Genomic DNA, 17,327 nt, shown 5'->3' with positions numbered 1-17,327 from the left:
GTCTTCTATGAGGGACTTTGGGTGGGACAGGACCTCTAGTCCTGGCCTCAATCGGTTAATTAACCAGCTCCAGTTGGTTCTGGTCCTGGCTTCAGGGTCCGAGTACCCCCTTTGTGCTACGGTTTCCGGGTCGGTTCCCCGTGTCGGTACCTGCGGGCTACAACCCTGTCCCGGTCCACCTCGGTTCCACCGAACCGTCTTCCCGTCTCCTGCTGACGGAGACCACCGTCTGCCTCCTAGCCAATGGCACCAGGGCTCCTACCCTGGTACCGTTCAACTTGGACCTCACTGCTGGAGCTACCCCTAGCTCCAGCCCACACTCCTCTCCAAACTGAACTCTAAAGCTTAATTGATCTGCTGCTTTTCCTCCCCGGGCTATCTGGATCCCTTGGTGGGCGTGTGTTACGGGGGGACCGGCAGATTAGGACCAGGAGGTATATATCCTAATCGCCAGTCGGGGCCCACCGTGCTCCAGATGACAAAGGAGCTGCTGGCACCTGAGGGTTAGGCGGAGACTATAGAGCTGGATGGCTCTGAGATAACCCAGGAATTCTGGGAACCGGTCACGTGTGTTGGGACACGTCAGACCGGACGACAACCCGATTAGCGTTTTGGTTTACCTAGCGCTACACCAACCACATGTGCAGGAAACACGTCAGGCCGGGTGGTAACCAGGTAGCGTTGACCGGAAGACCGCCACGAAAGTGCCCTGTCGGCCACATGTGTAGGACACGTCAGGCCGAGCGGTCCTCCGATTAGCGTTTCTGGCCACCTCTCGACTGGCCACGTGTGTGTAGGACACGTCAGGCCAGATGGGTACACCAGTAGCGTTGACCGGGAAGCCGAGGAGGATAAGGAACACCCTGTTAACTCCACAGGGGTCCTGGGGTACACTGTCCGTGCGCGTAGGGGGCACAACCGGACAGGTGACGCAGCAGGTGCGTTGTCCGTGTGCGTAGGGGGCACAATTGGACAGGTGGCACAGCAGGTGCGTTGTCCGTGTGCGTAGGGGGCACAATTGGACAGGTGGCACAGCAGGTGCGTTGTCCGTGTGCGTAGGGAGCACAATCGGACAGATGGCGCAGCAGGTGCGTTGTCTGTGTGCGTAGGGAGCACAATCGGACAGGAAGCACAGCAGCCGCAGCCCAGTTAACGCCACTGGGCTGCTATAGCAAGACTGGAACGGCAGGAGAGAAGCACGGCGCCTGACCCTGATGTGCCGAGCCACGAATCTTGGCGTGACAGGCACCGTTCGCCTAACCCTACCTACCGCTTCCCAACATAGGCTTATGCCGCAATGAGGCTCTAACATGGAGGTGTGCTCTGACTGAGCAAAAGTGAAGACTGCGCACCTCCATGTTGTCTCCAGCCCCTTTTATAACCTGGGTCCGCCCCAAACTCAGGGTGGAACCACCAAGGTCCAATAGCAGAGTGCCATGTCATCAGTGACGTCACATGCGACCTATCCGGAACCGCCACGTCATTGATGACCTCATGGCAACCACGCCCCAAACACTTCACCAGTCATCGTCTGACGACCAATACTGAGGTGCCAGATCATAGGGGCGGGCCTCTGCGAGCCAGTCCGGAGTTGCCACGTCATCAGGACACCTGACACCCTCTGCCCTATCAGGGCCTGCCACCTCACGGACATGCTCAGTGAGGTCCTTACCGGACCTAGCCTCTGGTGCACTAAGTGCCTGAGCATGCCCAGTAGCCTGAGCAACAGGCTCAGACAGCAGTCTATCAGTTTGAGCGTGCTCAGTAGGCACATCCCAGCACTTAGACACAGCACGAAGTCCAAGTACCTGTGCAAAGAGGCTGTTGGGGTTAATTGTGGGAGCATGCTCAGTAGCCTGAACTGAGGACTTAGTCTCAGACATAACACAATCAGGCTGAGCATGCTCACTAGGCAAAACACCGGGCTTAAACTCTGGCTGGGGTAAATCGGCGCACGCATGCGCACTAGCCGCCTCTCCACACTTAGACGTGGTGGAAGGAACAGCCAACTGGACGACCCGAGGCACGGCCAAGAACGGCAGCCGGTGCCTGGGCGCAACAGGAACCGCAGCAGGCTGCTTGCGGCTATGGCGGCGCCGGTTCGTAACAGTACCCCCCCCTCTAGCGGCCCTCCCACTCGAATGGTCTATAGTCGCCACAGATACCACTGAGCGACGGACGGAAGATGGAGACATGCAGTGGGAGCTACAAGACTTGCTCCACCGCGTAATCATCCCAAACGACCAGTCGATATGTGGGGAATGTTGCTTTAACCAAGGAATACCCAGCAGAATATCATCTGCACCCTTAGGGAGAACCAGAAATGAAATGATCTCCCTATGCCCAGATGACATGGCAAGGGTAATGGGCACTGTCCGCTGGTGAATTACCTTGGGCAACAAGGACCCATCCAATACACGGACTCTCACTGGCCTTGGCATTTGCACCAGTGGGATGGCATGCCGCCGGGCAAAAGAGGAGGAGATGAAACTATCCCCAGCACCTGTGTCAACACTTGCCCTTGTGGACCATGTTGACCCCTTAAAGGAAATGGACGCGGGAAACATCACCCTAATGGATGACGCAGAGTCCAGTCTACCTTCAGCTATGGTCACCAATCGCAGTCGCTTACCCTGACGCTTTGGGCAACGGTTGGCATAATGACCATACTGCCCACAAGCGAAACAGGAAATGCCCTTGCGACTCGAAGACCTAGCAACACCAACCCTAGCGATGTCCATAGGGACAGAGATGTCCTCTAAGGGAGGTGCAGTAGGAGAGACCACTACAGTGGCTGAACGACCCTCTGACCTGCGCTCCAGCTGACGTTCGGAGGTCCGCAGGGCAATGCGGGTAGCCAGAGTCATGAGGCCCTCAAGGGTAGTTGGTACCTCACGCGAAGCTAATGCGTCCTTCACGTGCGAGGCTAATCCCCTCCAGAACAGTGGAATGAGAGTCCTCTCTGACCACCCCAGTTCTGCAGCAAGTGTCCTGAAACTCACAGCATATTGACTTGAGGAGGTACGCCCCTGCTCCAAAGTCAGTAGCTGTAGGGCCGAGTCGTGAGTGACCTGAGGCCCCAGGAACACTTGTCGCAAGGACTCCAAAAACTCCTTAGAGTCCTGTACTACGGGGTCATTCCTCTCCCACAATAGTCTAGCCCACTCCAGTGCTCTATCAGAGAGCAAGGAGATGATAAACCCCACCTTCGACCTCTCTGTAGGAAACCGTGCAGCCAACAGCTCTAGATGGACTGAGCACTGGTTCACGAATTCCCTACATGCCTTGCTGTTCCCCGTAAACTTGTTGGGCAGCGAGAGGTGAGGGAGGGTTGGAGTAGGCTTGGTGACTGACACCATTGCAGCCGCTTGAGCCACCACATCATCCATATCAGCAGCAAGAGCAGACTTCTCCAGAGACCTCACTCTGGCATCAAGCTGCAGCATGAACTGATGTAGCTGCTCCATCTCCGCCATGCCAGCCAGACCCTGGCGCAGTCTTACTGTTACGGGGGGACCGGCAGATTAGGACCAGGAGGTATATATCCTAATCGCCAGTCGGGGCCCACCGTGCTCCAGATGACAAAGGAGCTGCTGGCACCTGAGGGTTAGGCGGAGACTATAGAGCTGGATGGCTCTGAGATAACCCAGGAATTCTGGGAACCGGTCACGTGTGTTGGGACACGTCAGACCGGACGACAACCCGATTAGCGTTTTGGTTTACCTAGCGCTACACCAACCACATGTGCAGGAAACACGTCAGGCCGGGTGGTAACCAGGTAGCGTTGACCGGAAGACCGCCACGGAAGTGCCCTGTCGGCCACATGTGTAGGACACGTCAGGCCGAGCGGTCCTCCGATTAGCGTTTCTGGCCACCTCTCGACTGGCCACGTGTGTGTAGGACACGTCAGGCCAGATGGGTACACCAGTAGCGTTGACCGGGAAGCCGAGGAGGATAAGGAACACCCTGTTAACTCCACAGGGGTCCTGGGGTACACTGTCCGTGCGCGTAGGGGGCACAACCGGACAGGTGACGCAGCAGGTGCGTTGTCCGTGTGCGTAGGGGGCACAATTGGACAGGTGGCACAGCAGGTGCGTTGTCCGTGTGCGTAGGGGGCACAATTGGACAGGTGGCACAGCAGGTGCGTTGTCCGTGTGCGTAGGGAGCACAATCGGACAGATGGCGCAGCAGGTGCGTTGTCTGTGTGCGTAGGGAGCACAATCGGACAGGAAGCACAGCAGCCGCAGCCCAGTTAACGCCACTGGGCTGCTATAGCAAGACTGGAACGGCAGGAGAGAAGCACGGCGCCTGACCCTGATGTGCCGAGCCACGAATCTTGGCGTGACAGGCACCGTTCGCCTAACCCTACCTACCGCTTCCCAACATAGGCTTATGCCGCAATGAGGCTCTAACATGGAGGTGTGCTCTGACTGAGCAAAAGTGAAGACTGCGCACCTCCATGTTGTCTCCAGCCCCTTTTATAACCTGGGTCCGCCCCAAACTCAGGGTGGAACCACCAAGGTCCAATAGCAGAGTGCCATGTCATCAGTGACGTCACATGCGACCTATCCGGAACCGCCACGTCATTGATGACCTCATGGCAACCACGCCCCAAACACTTCACCAGTCATCGTCTGACGACCAATACTGAGGTGCCAGATCATAGGGGCGGGCCTCTGCGAGCCAGTCCGGAGTTGCCACGTCATCAGGACACCTGACACCCTCTGCCCTATCAGGGCCTGCCACCTCATGGACATGCTCAGTGAGGTCCTTACCGGACCTAGCCTCTGGTGCACTAAGTGCCTGAGCATGCCCAGTAGCCTGAGCAACAGGCTCAGACAGCAGTCTATCAGTTTGAGCGTGCTCAGTAGGCACATCCCAGCACTTAGACACAGCACGAAGTCCAAGTACCTGTGCAAAGAGGCTGTTGGGGTTAATTGTGGGAGCATGCTCAGTAGCCTGAACTGAGGACTTAGTCTCAGACATAACACAATCAGGCTGAGCATGCTCACTAGGCAAAACACCGGGCTTAAACTCTGGCTGGGGTAAATCGGCGCACGCATGCGCACTAGTCGCCTCTCCACACTTAGACGTGGTGGAAGGAACAGCCAACTGGACGATCCGAGGCACGGCCAAGAACGGCAGCCGGTGCCTGGGCGCAACAGGAACCGCAGCAGGCTGCTTGCGGCTATGGCGGCGCCGGTTCGTAACAGCGTGTCCCAACCACCTGGTCACGCCCACTGGTGTGTCTATCTTTCCCTAAGGGGGGTAACTAGGGTTTTCTGGTTGGCTGTGTGTTTCCTAATGAGGGAAGGTGTTATGCAGGGGCCTAACTGTGACTACCTGGTTTTGCCAGGGCGTCGCAGATGCATAATGATGATTTCTATGATTCCCCATAAACTAACCTGCATTGTAATTAACAGTGACCCAATGATTAAAGTTGAATTATGTTAAGATAATAAAATAACCATTAGTTTTTTCTTAAGATTCTGCTTCTCCAGCACCATCACTAATATGGTCCCTGTAGATTTGGAAGCTCTGTATAAAAAAGCTTGTAAGCGCTTTGCTTCTCTCTTATAAGATCACTGCTGATAGAGAACTGCAGTGGCCAGAAACCTAAGCAATGGGCAGTAAAGTGCAAATTTAAAAATCCATTCATTCTTGAGAACTAAGAGGTTTTTTAATAAGAGGTAAATAGCAACGATGCTTGTATTTGAAAGCACTTAGAAATTGTCACAATTTATAATGATGAGAAAATCCCTTGAAATCATGGACGTGCCATTATTGCTGTTGTAACAGTGAGGATCACCTAAAGTTGGTGATTAAGTGTTAAGAAAAGATCAATATGGCATGGTTATTTTAATGTGTTGACACATACAGTATATCACAAAAATGAGTACACCCCTCACATTTTTGTGAATATTTTATTATTATATCTTTTTATGGGACAACACTGAAGATATGACACTTTAATACAATATAAAGTAGTCAGTGTGCAGCTTGTATAAAGGTGTAAATGTGTTGTGCGCGGTAAATTAATCTACACACAGCCATTAATGTCAAAACTGCTGGAAAACAAAAGTGAGTACACCCCTAAGTGTCAATACTTTTTGTGGGCATCATTATTTTCAAGCACTGCCTTAACTATCTTGGAATGGAGTTCACTAGAGCTTCACAGGAGCCGCCGGATCCTCTTCCATCTTCAATGACAACATCATGGAGCTGGTGCATGTTCGAGATCTTGCACTCTTCCACCTTCCATTTGAGGAGGCCCAACAGATGATCAATAGGGTTTTGGTCTGGAGACATGCTCGGCCCCTCCAGCACCCTTACCCTCAGTTTTCATCTTGGAGGTGTGTTTAGTGTTGGAATAATGCCCTGCAGTACTGTTTCCGAAGAGAGGAGTTCATGCCTTGCTTTAGTATGTCCCAGTTCATGTTGGCATTCATGGCTCCCTTAGCTCCCAACAGCCATCAGCACAATGACACTCCCACCATCATGCCTGACTGCAGGCAAGACACACTTGTCTTTTTACTCCTCCCCTGGTTGCCGCCACACTCATTTGATATAATCTGAACCAAATAATCTTATCATGGTATCATCAGACCACAAGACATGGTTCCACTAATCCATGTCCTTGGTCTGCTTGTCTTCAGCAAACTGTTTATTATTGCCTAGGCAACAATTCTGTTTTTCAGCTTAAAAAATCCTGTGCCATAAGGATCCATGTTAAACTTCCAGTGACCGATATGAATCAGAGTAAAAAGGGGGTTAATGCCGCGCATCAGCCAAAATGAAGATGTAGCACGTTGATGTTATAAACGTATTCTTTTATTCCATCGGTCCGATGACCGATGGAATAAAAGAATATGTTTATAACATCAACGTGCTACATCTTCATTTTGGCTGATGCGCGGCATTAACCCCCTTTTTACTCTGATTTGTATGCACATCCACGTGGGGCTGCAGCAGACGCCATCATCCTATGCTCTATCAGTGGTTGTGACTATCACAACCATTTCAGGTGAGTGTATTTTTCCTGATCTACCTCACTGATCTGTTGGTATTACACTATCAGCGCTCCTTATTTTTCAGCAGTGACCGATATGAGAGAGTGTGTGAGAGATAACACCAAATGTAACACACCTGCTCCCCATTCACACATAAGACCTTGTAACACTAATGAGTCACATGACACTGGGGAGGGAAAAATGGTTAATTGGGCACAATTTGGCCATTTTTACTTTGGAGTGTACTCACTTTTATTGCCAGTGGTTTTGACATTAATGGTGTGTGCTGTGTTACCTGGAAGGCACACGAAATTGACACTGTTATACAAGCCGTACACTGACTACTGTACATTGTATCACAGTGTCAGATCTTCAGTCTTGTCCTATGAAAAGATATAATAAATGATTTACAAACTGTGAGGGGGTGTACTCATTTTTGTGATATACTGTACACAGCTCGTAGTCATTTTTAAAAAAAATCAAGATAACCCTTTAAGGTAAGTAAGTGTGGGTGAAGGGACTGCATCATCAAAATCAGGGTCACGGTAATGAAGCATTGAATTAGTTTTTGACGTGTTATAGACGCTATTTAGCACTGTGTCCGGTAAGGTTCCTGCTTTTCTAACCCCCTTCTGATGTTTTAATCCAGAGTCACTCAGTTCATGCTCAGGTGATTACAGGGCGGTTTATACACTTATCAGAAAGTCTTTGGGTTCATGCACTACTATAATTGTGCACGAGCTTTGTGCTTCTTTTACTTGGTTTGGATGATTGGTAGGAAACCATTACTCAATCAGGGCTACGACATATCATTAAAGGGGTTATCCGGCTTCTTTGAGTTTTTTTTTTTATTTCCCTATTGGGCTACATTGGGGCAGGTAAGTAGATAGAGACCACTTACCTGCCCTGCTGTCAGCCCCTCTCCACCGGCTCAGAGCGGTCATGTGACCGCTCCTGCCGCGATTTTGCTGCTTCCGGTCATTTCATGTCAACATGGGCAGGGTCATGTTGACATGCAAATGTGGAAACAGCATGTCGCCTCCCTGCTGGGCTGTACAGTGCGAGGAGTCACCGCCCCCGTCCCTGCACCCTCCCACACATTTCCCGGCACCTCTTTTACTCTCCAGTAACCTCCCCCTGCACTGCAGTGGGATCCGTGACCTGGGGGAGGGGCCTGGCGGCGGCTGCCGTGGTGTCAGCGCCAGCACCGGGCCCCCTGCTCAGGATCACACATTCAAATATAGCGGCATCACAGATCACAGATGCCGGTACATTTGAAAGTGCTGATGAGAAGCAGCGCAGCACTGCTTCTCATCACTTTCCCTCCCGCTGTCTGTGCTCTCTTCAGCACAGCAGTGACATCACTACTGTGCTGATATGTCCAGAGCACAGACAGCTGGCGAATGTGCAGGAGCAGCGGGGACCGAGGACGGGTGAGTATGTACTCCCTACATGTGTTCCCGATGTACTCCCTATGTGTTCCCTAGGGGAGGGGGAGGGGGAGGGGACGGGAGGGGACGGAAGGGAGGGAAGAGGGGGGAGGGGGGGGCAGGCGGGCGGCAGTGCAGAGCCATATGTGTGCTTGTGCAGAGCCATATGTGTGCGTGTGCTTGTGCAGAGCCATATGTGTGCTTGTGCAGAGTCATATGTGTGCGTGTGCTTGTGCAGAGCCATATGTGTGCTTGTGCAGAGCCATATGTGTGCGTGTGAGCCATATGTGTGCGGGGGGGGGGCGGTGCAGAGCCATATGTGTGCGTGTGCAGAGCCATATGTGTGCGTGTGCAGAGCCATATGTGTGCGTGTGCGGTACAGAGCCATATGTGTGCGTGTGCAGAGCCATATGTGTGCATGTGCAGTACACAGCCATATGTGTGCGTGTGCGGTACAGAGCCATGCGTGTGCGGTGCAGAGCCATATGTGTGCGTGTGCGGTGCAGAGCCCGATGTGGGGCTGTTATTTGCAATGCTGTAGTGATAACAGGTCAGGTGCTGGGGAAGAATATACTGACAGGGAATGTGTGTGCAGAGGGCGAGGCTGGACACTGGGGTGGGGCTGGACACTGAGGCTGGGTGGTGACAGCTCTGACTGGGAGGTTTAGCAGGAAGTGGTCATGTTTACTGGATCTGAATGTAAACAAGAGCTGCAGAGAATAAAGGGATAATTCAAGAGGAACAAAAGTTAGAAAACAAAAAATAACAATGTAGGTGTGATTTATATGACAATACAGCACAGATAAACTCAAACATTTTTGTTAAGCTAATGTCGGACAACTCCTTTAATATTTTAAGATTTGTTATTCTTCAATAGTAACATTGGCCAGACTTAGCAGCATGATGCATTCTTACTGCTGCTATAACTTTGCTTCTAGCAAACAAGGGGACAGTGGATGTCACAGTGGTCAGATCTTTTTATCATGGATAGTTCTGGTATATTAATGGATGTCTGATGTCTAGTGGAGACCCAAGCGCTGTGACACGAACCATTCCCATAATGCTGATTTATTAGCCATTCATAACTTCCATTATGTCTTCCAGGAGAAGCAGCTAGTACAGGCACAAATGAAGAAGCAGCAGGGTCAGGGCATTCAGGGTGTATTTTGCAGGTAAGATAGTTTGGCCAACAGCGATCTCTCCTGACTCCTCCGGCCGATTGCTCCTGTGTTCTCTATGAGAGCACGGCAATAAATCTCCTCTCTCTCGGAGACAGAAAGGAACGTTTCTTAAAATTTAGCAGGTCATATCCTTCTCTCCTCTGAAATCATCTGTCTGGGAAAGTCGGGAAGCCTCCATACACATTAGACTGTTAGCCGATCCCGCCATCATCAGTGGATTCGGCTGACAATAGTCTAATGTATATGGGAGCCTTAACGCTCTGTCTTTTTCAGGTTCTTATACAACATGGCGCTGGAGTTTCTGTGGAATTCTTTTAGTGTTGGCATCTTCTTCCTGCTCTCCTTCTTTTTCTTGCAAGTCTTCCATACAATATACCCGGACTACCTGCTACTGGACTTACGCTGCCTCTTCTCTGACCAAACCGTTGAGGTACTACAGAACATTCTGTATCCCTTTATGAAGCTGAAAGTACTCGGGCCGGTGCCAACATAAAGAAATTCAGAACTAAGTTGTTTTACATATATACATTTTACAGGAGAAAAGTATAAAGAGGAGATAAAATTCTGATCTTTGGGTGACATAAATGTGTGTATTTTTTTCTGAAATATATTTTTACAATAGGGTTATATTTAGGGATGAGCGAACCCGAACTGTAAAGTTCAGGGTTTATACCGAACACTGTGTGTTTCAGACCCGAACACATACTTTTTCCTGTAAGTCCGGTTCCTATTTGGGTTTGTCATCCGAATAAAGCTTAATGAGAGACTGCAGAGGAGCCAATCAGTGAGCTTTTCCGGTGTAGGCACTACCGGCCTCATCACAGCCATGTCAAATATTGGCATGGCTGTGATTGGCAGAAGCACCACCAAAAAAAAAATTATGTTGGCTCCCCTCCCTATTTTTGATAAACAGCAGCTACAGGCTGCAACCCCCAGCTATCTGTTTTATTGTGGTTGGTTATCAAAAATAGAGGAGATCGCACGACGTTTTAAAAATTATTTAAATTAATCATTTAAAAAAATGGCATAGGGTCTCCCTCATTTTTGATAACCAGCCAGAATAAAGCTGACAGCTGGTGGTTGGTATTATCAGAGCCAATATTATTGGTCGTCCCAGCCTAAAAATACTAGCCCACAGCCTCCCCATAAGTGGCCCATCCATTACCTAGCTTATCCCGATTGCCCTGGTAATATTTGTCAAAAATCACAGCTGCCATCAAGCCCTAGATTAGTAATGGGGAGGTGTCTAATCCATAACTATCCCTCCTCCAGCAGCTCTCCCTACACTAATTGTAGCTAGGAATGGTATCATTCTCTGGAACATTAGTTCAGGATGGCATGTTAGATCATCTGCTATTATGTCTGCAATGAAGAGAGTTGTTTTGGAGTTAAGGGTCTGGCTAACCTATATGTTGCCATAAATTCAGGGGGGCGCTGTGGGGAGAGATTGAAAGAGATTGATTTGATGACCAGGTGGGAGGGAGAGGGGTGGACATAAACAGGGACATGCTATGGAGTGACGCGGCTGGCAAACAAATTTTAAGCTGGAGAGAGGCACTGTTGTTAAATCTAACCTTATTTTTTTAATTTGTGTTAATCTATTCAGTTAGGCTGTTTAACTGTTTCTTTTTTGGAAAATTAAAATGGTTTTTACCTTTGCAGAATATTACAACACTTAAATTTCTGTTATAAGTGTATACACATCATGCAATGTCTATTGTTGTTTGCTCTGCACCAATTACTTATGTTTAATAGAAATCATCTGATTTAAAAAAGGAATGGTATTACTAGGGAATATAATAAATCAGACTTAGCCCTGAAAAGGACTTTTGGTTTAACTTAGCAGCAGCAAGGTCTGTGAGGCTTGAATCCCTGTCTATATGTTTCTAATACACTGTCCCTTCTCCTGAGCTTGTCCTACACTATTTGCAGCTAAGAGCAGTATTATTAGAGAATAGAATATGTTTGAATTAGCCCTGAAAAGGACTTTTGGGTTCAAATAGCAGCAGCAAGGAATGTAAGGCAATGACCACTGCCTAGATGCCTTTAATACACTGGCTGTTTTCCACCAGCTCGCCTTACACTAATTTCAGCTAAGAGTGGTATTATTAGAGAATAGAATATATTTGAATAAGGTGAGAAAAAGAATTTTGGAATGTAAGGCGAGAATCACTGCCTAGATCCCTTCAATACACTATCCCTTCTCCACAAGCTTTCCCTACACAAATTGCAACTAAGAGCAGTATTACTAGAGAATAGAATAAATTTGAATTAGCCCTGAAAAGGACTTTTGGGTTAACGTAGCAGCAGCAAGGTCTGTTAAGCTAGAATCACTGCCTACATGCCTCTAAAACACTATCCCTTCACCAGCAGCTTGCCCTATACTAAATGCAGCTAAGATTGGTATTATTAGAGAATAGAATAGATTTGGATTAGCCCTAAAAAGGACTTTTTGGTTTATTGTAGCAGCAGCAAAGGAATGTAAGTCAATAATCACTGCCTAGATGCCTCTAATACACTAATCCTTCTCCACCAGCTCTCCCTACAATAATTGCAGCTAATAGTGATATTGGTAGAGAATAGATTAAACTTAGCTCTGAAAAGGAGTTTTGGATTATTGTAGCAGCAACAAGGTCTGTAAGTCCAGAATCCCTGCATACATGCCTCTAATACACTATCCCTTCCCCAGCAGTTTGTCCTACATGTAATGCAGATAAGATCAGTATTATTATAGAATAGATTTTTATATTGTAGCGGCAAGGCCTGTATATTGTGAATGTCAGTTATGCTTTCGCTGCTGTGAGGCTCCCTCTTGTGGCCAGGAATGGTTTGGACAGAGACCAGGTGTGCTGAAGCAAAGGGCGTTTCCATTGCTAAATCTTTGCCTATTTAAACCTTGGTCTGCTAGCAGTCTGAGGCGGTTGTCATTTTTTCTTTGGTTTACTAGCCTTCTCATCCTGCTCCAGACCACATCTACCCCAGATAAGTGCTTGTTCTTTCTTATGTTGTTTTGTTCTTTTTGTTCTTATCTGAGTTTGTCATTTACTGTGGATATTGTCAGTTGATTTGCATGCAGAAATGTTCCCTCTCTGTTGCTTAGCTGGGAAGCTCCCTGCAGCTATCTTTGGAGTATTGGTCCTATAGTCCATGTGTTTGTTGCTTCTTGAATTTGTAATTGTTCCTGTTTTCTGTTCATTGTTTTGACAAGAGTGCCTGATATAGGTCTGAGTTCAGATCATGCGATCTGAGGACTTTTAGTACTATCAGGTATTTGGATTTTTGTAGGGTTTTTCTCTGGCCACCATCAGCCCCTTTCCTATCCTTTTCTATTTAGTCAATGAGGCCTCACCTTTGCTAATCCTATCATCCATTTGTGTATTGTGTTTTCCTATATCAACGTAGTCTTCCAATGTGGGGGGCTTGCTATACCTTTGCAGTCTATTTCTGAGGCAGAGAGCTATTCATCCTTCCTTCCTTTAGGAGAGCTAGTTCTCCGGCTGGGTTTGCAGTGCATAGCATGTTAGTTCACCCCTCAGCTACTTCTAGTGTTGATGGTTAGTAAGGGGATGGCGGCCAGATTAGTTGCCAATGCTCTTGTCACCTTTTTGCCAATGATCTATTGTGATCTTCCATGGTTCCGGATCATAACAGTACAACCGGCCTAAAATTTAAAGGGTACTCTTAAGAAGGAAAAAAGACAAAAAAAAAAGTCTGCTGTTTTATTTTATTTTTTCCTCCTTTTCTTTGGGTTCCGTGGAAGATTTTTTTTTTCTAGCATGGATGAATTGGGTGAGCGTGTTGCTCATCTTGATGCTAAGGTTCGTCGTATGGAGTCTTATCTTGCACAGACTCCCCTTGCAGAGCCTAAGATTCCCGTTCCTGAATTTTTTTCGGGAGATAGGTCGAGATTTTTGAGCTTCAAAAATAATTGTAAATTATTTTTTGACCTGCGCCCTAAGTCCTCGGGGAATCTCGTACAGCAGGTCAAGATTGTCATCTCCTTACTACGTGCTGACCCTCAGGACTGGGCCTTCTCTTTGGCGTCTGATGATCCGATTCTCAGTGATGTGGACTCCTTTTTTCAGGCCTTGGCATTATTATATGACGAACCCAATAGTGTGGACCAAGCAGAAAAGACCTTGTTGTCTTTAACTCAGGGTCTGGATTCTGCAGAAACTTTTTGTCAGAAATTTCGAAAGTGGGCGGTCCTTACCAAATGGAATGATGACGCGCTTGCGGCTCTTTTTCCGAAGGGTATTGCTGATAATGTGAAGGATGTAATGGTGGGATTCCCCATCCCTTCTGGTCTTGATGCCTCTATGACCTTAGCCATTCAGATCGATAGGCGGTTACATGAGCGCAGGAAGATACCTACTGATTTTGTGCCTGTGGAACAGCCTTTGGAGCCTATGGAGTGTGATAGGGTCCTCTCTAATGCTGGTCGGCAGGGGTTCAAATGGAAGAATAGACTGTGCTTCTATTGTGGAGACGCTTCTCATAATATCTCTGTCTGCATTAAACGTGAAAGGAGATTGGCTAGTTCTGTTACTGTGGGTTCTTTGCAACCAAACTTTCTTTTGTCTGTCACATTGATTTGCTTATTATCTTCATTTTCTGCACTGGCCTTTGTGGACTCAGAGGCAGCGCTCAATTTGATGGATTTTGGGTTTGCTAGGGATTGTGGTTTCCCCATGGTTCCTTTGCAAACTCCTATTCCTTTAAGGGGCATTGATGCTACCTCTTTGGCAGAAAATAAACCCCAATTTTGGACTCAGGTGACTATGAGAGTAGCACCAGCGCATCAGGAAACTTGTAAATTTTTAGTATTGCATAATTTACATGATACTTTGGTACTAGGATTTCTGTGGTTGCAGACCCATAATCCAGTTCTTGACTGGAGATCCTTGTCGTTAGCCAGTTGGGGTTGTCAAGGTATGCATCAGGACTTTTCTGTGTCATCCACATCTGCTCAGACAGTTGATGTTCCGGCTTTCTTGTCTGATTTCTGTGATGTATTTAATGACTATGAATCTGATTCTGTGCCCCCACACTGGGACTACGACTGTTCCATTGAGTTGGTGCCCGGTTGTAAATTTCCCAAGGGGCGGATTTTCAAATTGTCTGTGCCCGAACATGATGCCATGCGGTCATACATCAGGGAATCATTGGAGAAGGGGCACATTCGGCCCTCATCTTCTCCTTTGGGTGCTGGCTTTTTCTTTGTTGCTAAGAAAGATGGGTCGTTGAGACCTTGTATTGATTACCGCCTTCTAAATAAAATCACGATCAAATATCAGTACCTTTTGCCTCTGATGTCTGATCTTTTCTCTAGAGTGAAGAGTGCCAAATGGTTTACAAAACTGGATCTTAAGGGTGCGTATAATCTCATCCGTATTAAGGAGGGTGATGAATGGAAGACGGCTTTTAATACTCCTGAGAGGCATTTTGAGTACCTAGTGATGCCTTTTTGGCTCACTAATGCCCCCTCCGTCTTCCAGGCCTTTATGAATGATATTTTTCGGGACCTTATTGGTAAATTTTTCATTGTCTATTTGGATGACATCTTGATTTTTTCTGATGATTAGGACTCTCATGTTGGGCAAGGAAAATGCACTGTACGTTAAGGGGTCAAAGTGCCTCTTTGGGGTGCAAAGGATATCCTTTTTGGGGTTCATTTTGTCTCCCTCCGCTATCAAAATGGACCCAGTTAAGGTCCAGGCTATTTAAGACTGGGTGCAACCAACTTCTCTAAAATCCCTGCAGCAGTTTTGGGGTTTGCAAATTTTTACCGTAAATGTATAGCCAATTTTTCTGCCATTGTCAAACCTCTGACAGATTTGACCAAGAAGGGAGCTGATGCTGAAAATTGGACCCCGGAGGCAATTGTGGCCTTCCAGGAGCTTTAAAGGCGGTTCACTTCTGCCCCAGTCCTGCAGCAACCTGATGTGTCTCGCCCATTTCAAGTTGAGATCGATGCCTCAGAGATCGGAGCGGGAGCTGTTCTGTCTCAATGAGACTCTATTTCGGGTAAACTTAAGCCCTGTGCCTTTTTCTCTTGGAAGTTTGCTCCTTCTGATGGGAATTATGATGTGGGCAACTGGTAAGTATTGGCTATGAAGTGGGCATTTGAAGAATGGAGACATTGGTTGGAAGGGGCTAGACATCAAGTTGTGATGCTTACGGACCTCAAGAATCTTACCTATCTGGAATCTGCCAAGAGGTTGAATCCTTGGCAGGCCAGGTGGGCTTTGTTTTTTACCCGGTTTAATTTTGTGGTTTCTTTTTTGCCAGGCACCAAGAATGTTAAGGCCGATGCCCTTTCCAGGAGTTTCTGTGCTGACTCTTTGGAGGTTGCCGAGCCGTCTACTATCCTGAATGATGGTGTAGTTCTCGGCCATTTCGCCTGATCTATGGTTGGCACTGGTGGGATTTCAGGGGGATAAACCTGAGAGATGTCCTGCGGTGAAACTGTTTGTCCCGGACCAATGGAGAAACCGAGTTGTCTCTGAGGTTCATTGCTCTGTTTTGGCGGGTCATCCTGGCATTTTTGGTACTCGGGATCTTGTGAGACGCTTTTTCTGGTGGCCTTCCCTGTCCCGGGATGTCCATAGTTTTGTGCAGTCGTGTGGAGTTTGTTCTAGGTCCAAGCCCTGTTGTTCACGTTCTAGTGGGCTATTATTGCCTTTGCCGGTACCTAAGAGACCTTGGACGCACATCTCTATGGATTTTATTTCAGAGCTTCCCGTCACTCACTCAGAAAATGACTGTGATTTGGGTGATCTGTGATAGATTCTCCAAGATGATCCACTTGGTTCCCCTATCTAAGTTGCCGTCTTCATCAGAGTTGGTGCCTTTGTTTTTCCAACATGGTGTTCGTTTGCATGTTATTCCTGAAAACATTGTTTCTGACAGAGGAGTGCAGTTCGTATCCAGATTTTAGAGCATTTTTTGTTCCAAATTGGGTGTTCAGCTGTCTTTCTCCTCGGTGTTTCATCCTCAGATCAACGGTCAGACTGAAAGGGCTAACCAAACCCTGGAGACCTATTTACGGTGTTTTGTTTCTGCGGATCAGGATGATTGGGTTTCGTTTTTGCCTTTGGCTGAACTTGCCCTTAACAATAGAGCTAGCTCTATCACATTGGTGTCCCCATTTTTCTGCAATTTTGGGTATCACCCCAGGTTCCTCTCGGGGCAGCTTGAGGCGTCTGACTGTCCGGGGGTGGATTCTGTGGTAAAAAGAATGCAGCAGATTTGGGGGCAGGTAGTGGATAAATTGTTTCAATCCCAAGAAACTGCCCAAAAGTTTGCCAACCGGCGTCGAACTGTGGGTCCCCGGTTTAAAGTGGGGGACATGGTGTGGTTGTCCTCTAAAAATATTCCTATGAGAGTTCCATCTCCTAAATTTAAACCCAGATTTATTAGACCTTATAAAATTTCGGAGATTAGCAACCCTGTATCTTTTCGGTTGGCTCTGCCTGCGTCATTTAAGATTCACAATGTTGAAGAGCCATGTGGAACCAACAGTTCCTGCAGCAGCGCCTCCTGACACTGTTTTGGTACAAGGGGATCTGGAGTATGAAGTTGAAAAAATTCTGGATTCCCGTCTCTGTAGGCGGAAGCTTCAGTACCTTGTGAAATGGAAGGGTTATGGACAGGAGGATAACTCTTGGGTTGTGGCTTCTGACATTCATACGGACAGGTTGGTT

At 47.9% G+C, this 17,327-nt stretch overlaps 1 protein-coding gene across 1 annotated transcript in view; it reads left to right on the top strand.

The window, feature by feature from the left end:
- Nucleotides 1–10,187, top strand: part of LOC142282932 (uncharacterized) — a 59,629-nt gene extending 49,442 nt beyond the window's left edge. Inside the window, exons 11-12 of the mRNA XM_075333066.1 lie at nucleotides 9,545–9,612; nucleotides 9,895–10,187. Of these exons, the coding sequence (XP_075189181.1) occupies nucleotides 9,545–9,612; nucleotides 9,895–10,114 (288 nt within the window). The 3' untranslated portion in view covers nucleotides 10,115–10,187. The remainder of the gene's footprint in view (nucleotides 1–9,544; nucleotides 9,613–9,894) is intronic.
- The last annotated feature ends 7,140 nt before the right edge of the window (nucleotides 10,188–17,327 follow it).

Source organism: Anomaloglossus baeobatrachus, chromosome 2 (assembly GCF_048569485.1).
Source record: "Anomaloglossus baeobatrachus isolate aAnoBae1 chromosome 2, aAnoBae1.hap1, whole genome shotgun sequence".
In the NCBI taxonomy this organism is placed as follows: Eukaryota; Metazoa; Chordata; class Amphibia; order Anura; family Aromobatidae; genus Anomaloglossus; species Anomaloglossus baeobatrachus.
Note: the sequence above shows the minus strand (reverse complement) of the source record. Positions and strands in the feature narration are given on the sequence as shown.